General features: G+C 37.3%; 2 protein-coding genes across 2 annotated transcripts in view; one reads left to right on the top strand and one right to left on the bottom strand.

The window, feature by feature from the left end:
- Positions 1–5,576: 5,576 nt before the first annotated feature.
- LOC311084231 (uncharacterized protein) lies at positions 5,577–6,644 on the top strand. Its single transcript, XM_084116149.1, has 2 exons — positions 5,577–5,594; positions 5,686–6,644. The coding sequence occupies exon 2, from the start codon at positions 5,741–5,743 to the stop codon at positions 6,452–6,454; it is 714 nt and encodes a 237-aa protein (XP_083972275.1). The 5' UTR covers positions 5,577–5,594; positions 5,686–5,740; the 3' UTR covers positions 6,455–6,644.
- Positions 6,645–8,865: 2,221 nt separating this feature from the next.
- Positions 8,866–11,754, bottom strand: part of LOC311085929 (CD276 antigen homolog) — a gene marked incomplete at its 3' end in the record, with an annotated part of 109,128 nt that continues 106,239 nt past the window's right edge. The window contains exon 5 of the mRNA XM_084118547.1: positions 8,866–8,922. Within this exon, the coding sequence (XP_083974673.1) occupies positions 8,866–8,922 (57 nt within the window). The remainder of the gene's footprint in view (positions 8,923–11,754) is intronic.

Raw genomic sequence — 11,754 nt, 5'->3', positions numbered from 1 at the left:
ACAACACTGTCGTCAAAACTCGTTGGCGACTTGCCCCCCTCCCATCTTCTCCCTCTGGTAATGTGCATTTGTTTTCATGTATGATACACAGAAGGCTAGTATATAAATGTTTAGATAGTGTATGTGTGCAGTGCCGTAAAGCAATTCGTTACATCGCGAGACCTGATATCACGCGATACTTCCTGATGCTGAGGCCGGCGGCTTGCCGGTCTGGTATAGTATTCTGTAACCGTATAGTAATGGGTCCGGGCTGAGGACCCAATTAGTATGCCAGTAGTATGCCTGATCTAAATCTGTTCTCGCGATACGGTAAGGCAGTATCAGTGCAGTAATATCAGGTAAAGCTCATAGCACGATCATCGGATAACGTTAGCTGTATGCTATGCTACTATCTAAGCTAACTAAAAAACACACTAACAACGAGAAATGTTTAATTTCACAATCTATAGCTTCGGTTAAATACTAGTATATGAAACGGATAATGTAAAATACATTAAATACATTGATGGCTCGTTATAACGTAGTACAAACGTCTTCTATAATAAAGTGATTTTGTATGATTTATAACCAGGCACTAAAGCGATTACCCATAAAACGTGCTTTGAACCAATCGGATTGCTTGGGTCCTCAGCCTGGACCCATTACTATAGGGTTACAGAATACTATACCACACCGGCCCAAAGTTGCAAGGGTGGTTTTTCGGCTCATAGGCGCTCGGGGGGTGCGAGATGACCACCATTCAACCCGAAAACAGACACATAACCATTCCAATGACTCCGAAGCTGTTCGGTTAAGGTAAAAAAGTTACTTAGTTCACCTTTAAATTAGTGTCAAATTCATGGAAGCTTATTTCTGCCACAGGAAAAAAAAATAGGCAATTCTGACTTTATTTATGAGAATTCTGACTTTATATCTAAACTTGGAATTCAAGGAAAAAAGTCAGACTTACAAGTTATAAGCCCGGATGTTGCATGTTCAGCGTTTTGTGTATCATGTGTTTCTGTTACTTGGATTTTTAGGGGTTTTTTTCTTCCCGTTTTCTGTTTCTAGTGCCATTTTGTAGTCAGTTTGTAGTTTTCTTGTTTATTAGTTCCCTGACTGTTCCCAAGTGTGTCTTGTTTATCTTGTCTATCTATGAGTTTCACCAGTTTTACATTGGAATTGCAAGATATAAACTTGGAATTGCAAGAAATAGTCATAATTAATTTTTATTTTTATTTATTCTGTGGCTGAAACAAGCGTCCATAAAAAAAGAATGACTTTTATTAATGCTAAGACTGTTCTAGATCATTTCACTGCTGGGAAAACATAATAAATATGCGTTTCGTAAAAAATGACGCAGTGAATGGGTGTGAAAGTGTAAGTGTCTTATGTCTTCAACACAAAAATGCAGCCTTATCATTTTAATGTAAAACGAGTAATTTCACTGCAAATTTTATAAGTATGAAAATATACTTTATACTTACCAAGACAATTAATGAGACTTAACACCATTATTCAGGACAGGTTTTTTTTTTATTAATATGAAAAAAGTTATAAAAACAAATCCATGTTTGGTATTTAATGAGGCTTAAATTAGTTTCAGACAAAAAAATTGCAGTCTCTCTTTCACATTATAAAACTGTAATGAAACCCACAATCCCAACATATTGGCCCCTGTCCCAAATGGCACCCTAAACACTTGCGAGTCCACATTTTCGTAATACAACGACCGGAAAGGGGGTGCTCACGAACACCATTCTCAAACCTAAAATGACAAATGGGACACCCTACGGTCTCATGGACTTAATGGACACACGCACACGGCAGCCACTGTAAGTCCACTAGAGGACAGAAAACGTTCAAAGACTTGTAACTATATAATGTAACAGACATGAAAAATACATGGCATTAATATCTGCATAACAGACAAGATCACGGTTAATGGGAACACATTCCATCAACCTTAAAATAAGAAAAAAACAAATGTTAGTGTGGAGTTAGAAGAAACCCTTTGTCATTATTGTAATTTTTCACAGGCATGCAGAATCATTTCAAACACATTTTCCAGGGTTATAGACTTGAAGGCTCGCTATAGACGAGAGCTTTCAGAGATCTGTCCATCCTTCAACAGTGAGTTTGTCTCCTCTGACGCATCTTCTCTTTCTGAGGAATCTGTAAGATAGCATTAAAAGATTCAGTGAAATTAAAGTGCTGGTTTCATCTACATCTAGTGTGGATGTGACCAATACCCAAAAATATACCATAAAATATGCAATGGGGAGAAATACACACAAACTGAACTGTACCGCAACGCAAACTGAGTTGCAGTATTTAATTTTTTTAATTATTGTTTTACATTTTTCTATGTTGTTATATGAGATTGTGTTTTGTTTTTGTTTTTTTTTCACTGATCCAACTACTATTTTTATGTTTGTTGTGTTACCGTAAAGTGTTTCTGTATTCAACATCTTGTCTCCAGCGCAAGTTTTGTATCTTTCCACCCCACTCCATTAGAACCTAGAACTGGTCCAGTAGCATAAAGGTGATGATACACAGGGCAACTTTTTGAGCAATCAACGGGCAACCAGATGAGACACAGGGTCCATGACTGATCTAAGTTATCCAGACAGAAATGTATTGCCCATTTTCAATGGAAAAGTGTCCAAGCAACAATCGCTCGGCAAGATTGCCCACCAACATTGCTCAAAAAGTTGCCCTGTGTATCATCCCCACACCTCAAACTCACAACCTTTGACACCAGGACAAGCCATGAACTTGGTGGTGGTATGAAAAGAGGAGGTGCCATGCTGTGACTGAGGCAGCCAGCAGGGTACATATGACCAGAACTGAATCCAGATCAAGACACAATCTTATTTCATCAGCACAGAGATCGCTGTCATTTAATTTGTACAACTATGGAAGGCTCCATAAGTGAATAACTTCGAAGATGCTCCATTTTTCATTGAAACTGCATTAGAAACGTAGAATTCAAATTGAAAATTAAATTTGTATATTTCATCTACCAAGACGTACCAAGAAATATCCACCATGCAATTCACCATGCTAAAAGGCACCATGTTCTTCTGCAAGGCCTATGGCCATGGTTACCAATGTTAGAGCAAATGTAATTTATTCAAATTCATACATATAACTTATCTCAGGAATTCAAGCGAGTATTTCATTTTGGATAAGGTTCCCCCTGACAGCAAGTGAGTGTTAATTTATCCAAATTGAGAATTTATTTGCAAATATGCAAAGAAAATGCATTAACAAACTGTCCAGCAAGATCAAAATGCCCCTAAAACTCATCCGTAAGCATGGCAAAGCTGCTCATGGAGGCAATGGTCTCCTCCAACACAACTGCCACTTTAAAGTGTGTGCAAATCTAAAGACCTCTGGCAGTGCACCTTCACAGGCTATCAGGAGAGCATTCTCGTTCATGGCCGGCCACATCCAACCATAAGCCTTCAAAATCAGATAATAACATTGTGTCAGTGACAGTTTGGCTTTATCAGTCTATAAAAGCATTACATTTGACTAATATCTTCTAATCTGTAACTGTCAGGAATTCATGCAAATATTTTCATTTTGCAAAAGGTTCCCCGTGACAGCAAGTGAGTGTTCATGGACTTCATAAATCGAGCACATGTAATGTTGACTATTGTTGTTAAGTGTTAAATTTAGCTTTCATAATTAAGTCCATTCTAAAATTAAAGAGATGTGAAGATACCAGTATTTCTTCAGTAACAAGTATAAACTCACCAGCACCGTACAGTGTAGCCTACAATGTCTGACTGACAACTTTGAATGGGTGCAAAAATCCATACACATGCTCAGGCTGCATTCAAATGCACGCTTTAACGGTCAAATACACTTCAATATTATATGATTATTTAGAATATAATATATTGATTTACAACAGGTGGAGAAACATTGATGTGTATAGGATATGTGCATTAACATTTGCAGTAAGCAGCATAACAGACCAAACACTGTCTGTCACTTTAGCAAGACTACAACAAAATATGCCGTAATGCACTTCCCATGGATTTCTCTTAGTTTATTGATGTTGTTGTGGAGGCCAGTGACAGTACAGCTTGACCCTAAACTTATTTTTGTTAGCACATAGGGTCCAATGTTCTCATAGAGAAAGTGAGTTATTCAAGAAACTAATTTGGCGTAAAATTGACCTTTACGAAAACTCTCCTCCGGATTCACAAACGCTTCGTATACCACATCTGCTAGTTAAACGTGTATATTAATGAATTCCAAACATTCGCAAATAGGGCGATATATTGTGTGTCCACCAAAGCATTTTTAGCCAGTTGAAAAATGCCTGGTGCTCTTCTGAAAATGGCCAGCTGGTGGCGCATATGTTTTTTCAGCTGAGATGCTTTGTGTTAAAGGATGTTTTTGTAAAAGTAGGCTAACGATTGCGTCATAACCACACGACTCTCTGTCGCACAGTAGAGAGATTACCGTGTGGACTGGAGGAGAAGCTCGCGGGCAATCGGGGGGACGTGGAGGCAAAATGACAAAATAATTTATCAGAATACCTAACAAAAGTTTCTTTTGCTCCTAGCTCATGGACACCTCCTACTCACACTCTCTCCGTCTCTGATTTCAGATTTCTCTTGGCACAGCTACTAGAAGACAGACGGGTTGCTCACGTCACATCTACGTCGTCAAGCTCAGTTTGAGTCTGCGCAGTACGCTCAGCCATCAGGAAGTGAGAGTTTCTAATTGACTTCACTTTTCTCTGTTGAATCCAATGGGGTCGCTGTGTCCATTTCTTTTACTGTCTATGGCGACAAGGCAAAGATTTGAGTTTAAAAATTAAAGTGATGAGCACTGCCTATTGCCCAAAGTTGAACAGTTAAAAAAAAAAATAAGACAGAGTAAATCACCTTGTGCAATATTATTATGGAACATAATGCATCAAAATGCAATGTCATCATTTTGCCTAAATTAGAACACAGAAAGTTCAAATGTTTTACACACCACGTGGGAGAAGGAGAACATTTCGTACCAACTAAAATACTAACATTTTGGTGGATCTGAAAATTTAAGTCAGAATGGATTTACACAAAAATTCATTCTGCTCGTGTTTAATGAATGCGGCCCAATGAACATAAGACAAGTAGGAACTAGTAGTGTAGATAACAAGGTGATAATCAAACCAAAAAAACTCATAATGATGTGTGACCATGGAGATGGATGACAGGCAGGAACTCAACCAAGGGAATATGTGATAAATAAAATACCATACAAAAGTACATGAAAACTAAATAACTGAACATAACAGAACTATAACTTGTGAAACTGAATGAACTAACTAAGAGTTACTGAAATAGCTGTAGTATAGTTTATCAGCTTAATGCTCGATAATGAAACTTCAGTTTAATTCATTTGCGCATTATCTAAAGGGTACGCTTATGATAAGAGGAAACTTATGAATTTTCATAATGCCACATCCAGTGGAACTGACTATAAATGTAACACTGACGGCCACAAAGGTAATCAAACAAAGTGTGCAGTGGATATATTCCCTTCCTAGCCATTTCAACTGATGCGTGAACGTGAGTGAATATTATCAAGCCAAACATTTAAGGGTATGTAAACTTATGCCATGCACTTATGATGTTATTATAGCATGTTGTTTACTGCTGCATCTTACTCTTATTGTAATTCTCCTCTACACAGAAAGAATGGAAAATCTACACACCTTTATCATTTTGCTCGTCCTCTTCTGTTCCCCATGGCCAAGTGCTGGGACAGCTTGACCCATCTCGAAACGCAGTGTCTAGAAGACTGCAAGCCCGACGGCGGCGAGTACAAGTGCAAGACGATTGATCAAGATGGAAGGAGCCAAACTATGTACTGTTCACCTCAGGAAAACATGGACTACTGGGGTAGGCAGTGCAGAGCTGACAGTGTGTGTGGGAAGCATGGAGAAGACTACTGCTGGTGCAGAATCAATATCTTTAGTTGGGGATACTGTGGGCTGGTGAAGGACGACAAGACCATTGAATCTGGAGAAGGCACTATCATCACCTCTCGCCATCGCAACAAGAGAGACCGAAAAGTGATAGCCACTGCGGATGACCAGGATAACAAGTTAAAAATAACCTTTTATGCAGAGCCAGCTCATATCACTGATGGCAATAAGTGGAAAGTCGATGCGGAAGACGTAATCAATCAATGGAACGATGGGAAACTGCGTGATAAGATAACCTCAGAGCTGTGCAAATCTGAACATCTCCGCATCGACATGCAGGGCAGTTTCACGCGCGATAAACAGAAGTACTACAACCTGCAGATCCAGATAAATAAGGGCAGGAATTCATCAAAAGAAAGCACCACTGTTTCTCAGGTCATTGTGGCTGATGGAGTTCCAGAACAATACACGCGCAGAGCCTTCTGGGAGAGCTTTAATAGACAAGAAAAAGTTACTGTTGAATTATCAAAATGAAAGTAATTTACATAGAAACATTTCACAGTTTCTTAGCAAGTGCAAAATATACAAGTAAGCTTGTATATCACAGTAGAACAGTACTTAATATAATAACTATTGTTAAAATTGAATCTCTTACTTGCCATGCATTTTGTTTTGCTTTGCTTCTTTTTTTACTCTCTCAATAAATGACTGATTGTATGCAAAGAAAGCAACAAATATGTTTGTCTGTGAATCATATTTAGGTTTTGCACATCAGCCCTGATAGCGTGTCAAAGAGTCCTTCGAATAAATGTTAGGGTTTCTAGATTGAAACATAAACAAAATGCATAAACCTCAATGAAGATCTTTTCAGTCAGGCATCACACAGTGATGACAAAAAGGCATAACATAACTAAAGTAACAGCATTGTGCAGAACAGTGTCTTGTTTTCATTATTTAGGGAAATTTATTTTGGGAAAAGTGTTGTATTATAGGCTATGGTCCAGCTAGATCTTTCAAAGGTGAATTAGAAAGAAAATTGATAGCATTTTTTTTTACAGTCCTGTTCCCAATGTACATATTATGTACTTATCATAATTACAATAACTGGATTATAACTAGGTAACCCTGAACCTAACTTTAACCCATGTAGTTACCTTGTATTAAAGCAACAACATGGAACTTTTCCTCTGTGGTTGCCCTACAGGTTGGAAGCGGAATTGTCCATTACCGCTGTCGTAAATAATTTAGCCTAACGCATCCTACTGTCGCACGCGCGCTCGCTCTTTATCACGCCAGCGAGCAAACGCTCAACCAATATTGATCCTCGTCCTGCCTTTCAGTTTATCATTTTCCCGTTTCCTCTTCCAACTCTTCTCCGACAAAACCTTGGACTTCTTACGTTTCGCTGCTGCTTCGGCCATGATGAAAACAGACGCACGAAAACAGACGCGTGGTTGGCCTCTCACGGCCGAATTTGAGGAAGTGGTGGGGGAAGTGACGTATGCCAGTAAGCAGTCGAATTTTGTAGTTCTTTTTGTGCTCTGGTTACTACCCGAACCCCGAAGTTACATAGTGCCAGTAAAAGCGATACAGACCCCGTCAGGCTATAGCAGACGTGTCATTCAACCTATTGTAAGTCGATGTACCATCACAAGGGTCTTGGAAATATATTATGAAGGTTGAAAAACTAAATGTTGTTGCTTTAACCAGTACTTTCTTAGGCATGTACACTGTAAGTGCACATACTGTAAAATAAAGTGCAGCCATACAATTTGCACACCAGAGATGTCAACTCAACTCAATTTAATGTTTATTTATAAAGCACTTTTAAAAAACCGAGGGTTTACTAAAGTGCTGTAGAAGCAATAATTAAAATAAAACAACAACTCTCATAGTGATAACCAAATTATAAAAATTACAGTTTTAAGACTGGTTTTAAATGCTGAAAGTGATTGGGCCAGGCTAACATATAGGGTCAAGTTATTCCAGAGTACCGCTGTAAACTCGCGCTCGATCGGCCCAAAGTCCGGCATCCGAGCGCGGAAGGTCTTAACGTGTTACTGTCTTTTCTCGAGGCAAAGTATTTTTTTATTAAATGTGATACATTACTTTGTATAATTTATCGAGTATTTTCTCGTTATTTCATCTGACTCCATAAATGAAAGGTTTTTAATGATATCTGTGCGCGATAAATGATAAAAGTGAGCGAATCTTTGACGATTCCTTTTAATTCTTTAATGAAAATAATCAAAGTCAGTTAGAATAATCAAATGTAACAATTTATTATGTCAGGTAAATGTATCATGCCAATTTCATAATCAATATAAAAGATGATAGATACAAAACATCAAATGCTCTGGAATAAAGAGAAGAGATGCGAACCCAACATTAAAATATATGATGCTGAATTCTTTGAGGTCCTTCAACATCATGGGCTCATCTGAGGTACAGAAGAATCCCCTGCTGCATTTCATTATATACAGACCTCTTTCACTTGGAAACATCTTTTAACAATGGAAATTTGCAAATTTGGGGGGGGGGGGGGGGGGGGGTTGGTAGGAGACCATTTGCCAGGAGACCACCTTCCTTTGTGTGCCAGTTATCCCTAAACTCTTAAAAACATTATTACCTTTTGTTTTACTTATTTGGAAATTAGACATTTGTACCAGTTGCCCTGAGACATTTCAAATGATAATAAATATGTATAATCCTTGATGTTAATCATTCACATTAAACTATATATTTTCTTGGGTGAATTCAGGTGATCTGAGCATGAGAGAGAGAGGGTGAGGGGCGAGGGAATGAAATGTAGATTAGGATGATTCGGAGGTGAGACATTCGTCTTGATAGTGCACAAGGGGGTTAATGTTAATTTCCAGAGAGGTCCTTTGTCCTCTCAGGGTCTGGTCACTCTTCAACCAGACTGTCCGGCATTTTCTAATGTCTCAATTCTGACAGCTTCTTACTCGAGCTGCTCTGTGTTCTGTTACTGGCCGTTCTGTGGAGGCAAAAATAAGGAATAAAATTAAACACTTTGAAAACTATTAGATATTTTACTAATAGACCAAAATATGTGTACTATCTGCCATGCAAAAACAATATTGTACAACATGTTTGACTATTTATACCAACTCTGTTTAGATTTCTATCACATAGAAACTCCAAATGTGTTAAATTATAGGAGGCATTACAACACACCTCTGACCACCAGTTGTGTACTGTGATGAACTGGAACAGCTGGAACGAAACAGATGTACGTTCCTCTATCGGAGAGCTGAAGATCGGTGAGTTTGAGAAAGATCTGGCTGTTCTTGAGCTCTTCAGGTAACACTTCTGCTCTGTTCTTGTACGCTGGGTCTTGTTCCTTAACAGAAACTTCTCCATGGATAATATCGTATACATTCCTGGTGTCGTTGTGTCTCCAGTAGACTGTCAGTTGTTTTTCTTCAAGTACAATTCTTCTGTCACTGCACGGCAAAACGACAGAGCCTCCTTCAACGCCTTCAACCAACCTGTGCTGAGAGGCTAAAACACAACTTTTTTCAGAGTCACAACACTCACTATTATTATACAGTGGGGTCTAAAAGTCTGAAACCACATTGAAAATCAGTTTTTTTTTCTCAAACATTTAATATTATTACAATTATTTCTGAATTTCTAGGTCTGAAATCAAGCTTTGCTTGAAAATGTACATTGATCAGTGATGCTTTAGGCTATACAGTCAGATTTGCTTTAATTCAAATGTAAAATGTACTTTGGAACTTCTTAAATCATGCTGGAAATGTTTTGCAAATAAATTGTAATGGCAAAAACGTATTAAGTCATAAAACTGCAAAGTAAAACGTTTCACTAGTGGTTTCGAACCTTAGTACCCTACTGTACAGTAGTGATGGGAGAAAAGCTTTGCAAAATGATTCACTGTCTCAAAACACCACACTCTGGCGACCCCTGCTGGTCACAATGGTGTACTTGCAACAGATACTCAGGCCAAACATGCATAAAACACCTTCTACAAACTCATTACAAATGTTTTTTTTTTTTTTAAAGAAAAATCTATCAAATGCAATTATCTAATAATCTAATAAGATTAATTATCAAGTGTCTGTGTAATATGTGTTTTATCAATTTCCAGGGCTTGTTTTGTTTGTTCCATGGATAAGCTTCACAAAGCAGTGTTTCGAAATTGACCATCACTACTGTACAGTATTTGCTCTCTTCTTACCTGTATCAACGGTACCAACAGACAGAGAAACAGCATCTTAAAATCAAGAGAGAATATTTAAATAACAATTGTGCTGAGCAATGTCAAGTCCATTAAAATTCAAAATAGCCTATTCAGCCATCATTATCCTAAAAAGAAAGAAAGAAAAAATCATCAACAATCCTCTTTTAAATGTGATAAGTAGCTTATACCGCCTATTAAGTCCAAGTCTGTTAACTGACAGCTTTTTTGTTCAAAGGAATGAATGAAACATGAATAGTAGTGGAATTGAAACAGGCCATGAAACAGAATTTTGAATTAATAAATTCAAAACTGTCCCTATGAATAGTTGTTTCTTAAAAAAAAAAAATCTATTGCACATGTATAAATATAAGGGTCATTATATCACTCATTGCATTTTAACCCTTTCACGCATAGTGTGGACAGCTATTAAAAAAGCATTTTCTTGAATTTGCACGGGTTTTTATGGCAAAGTTGCACATCAGCCTCTTCATTGGACCCTGGTGGCCAAGGGTCAGTCAGACATGCCAAGTTGCTCCGGAATATCCACCCATTCCTTCTAATCTAGGAGACTCTTGTAGGTAAAAAAAATATTGCAGCATCAAGCAGTATCTAATGAGTCATATCACAGTAAAATTTTCCAAGTTTTGATTTTAGATTGAGAGAAAACTCTGATTAATCACATGTCCACTGTAGTGGACGTCATGCATCAATGGCTATATTTCAGCTACAATTCATAATTATAATGTGAGTATTGTTTTTGAAATTTAAAACTTAAAAACTTAATCTGCAGTGACTTTTTTACTGTAAATAAATGTATTTGTATTATTAGAATGTAATTTTCATTGACATCGAAAAAAGTCATGTGATTACATAATGTATGACACTTGTAATGCATTACTTGTTAGATCAAAAAGTAATCTGATTTCGTAATGCACGTTTTTGTAATGCATTTTTTTACTCATAACATCAAAAAGTAATCTGATTACGTAATGCATGTTACTTGTAATGCGTTTCTTTACTCATAACATCAAAAAGTAATCTGATTATGTAATGTGCGTTATTGTAATGCGTTTCTTTACTCATAACATCAAAAAGTAATCTGATTAGGTAATGCATGTTACAATACATTACTCGTAACATAAAAAACAAATCTGATTAGGTAATGCATGTTACTTGTAACACATTACTTTACTTGTAACATCAAAAAAGTAATCTGAATGCGTTATGCATGTTACTTGTAATGCGTTTCCCCCAACACTGATCATTTCAGATGAGATTGAAAAAACGTATGGCTAGGTTTTCTCAGAGGAGGGCTATGATAGAAATGTGCATGTCCATCTTGAACATAATCAGAATTATCAGCTAATAAGGGTAAATCTCCATACTCTGGTGCACTGGAGGGAGCATCTGAGTGGTTTCCACAGTTGTAGCTTGACAGGCTGTAGAAAATTCTGATGGAAACACGTCCTCGTGTTCTGATATCAAAGATACACGAAGTGCAACTTGTATGAAGTTGTATGAAGCCTTTGCAATATTTTGCATTTATATTTTTTTGTATATATTTTATAGTTTTCACATGATTTGATATAATTGTATTGATTAGTTTGTT

The sequence above is a fragment of the Abramis brama genome (genome assembly GCF_963993115.1).
Source record: "Abramis brama genome assembly, chromosome: 6".
Classification (NCBI taxonomy): Eukaryota; Metazoa; Chordata; class Actinopteri; order Cypriniformes; family Leuciscidae; genus Abramis; species Abramis brama.
This window is presented reverse-complemented; position numbering and strand designations above follow the sequence as displayed.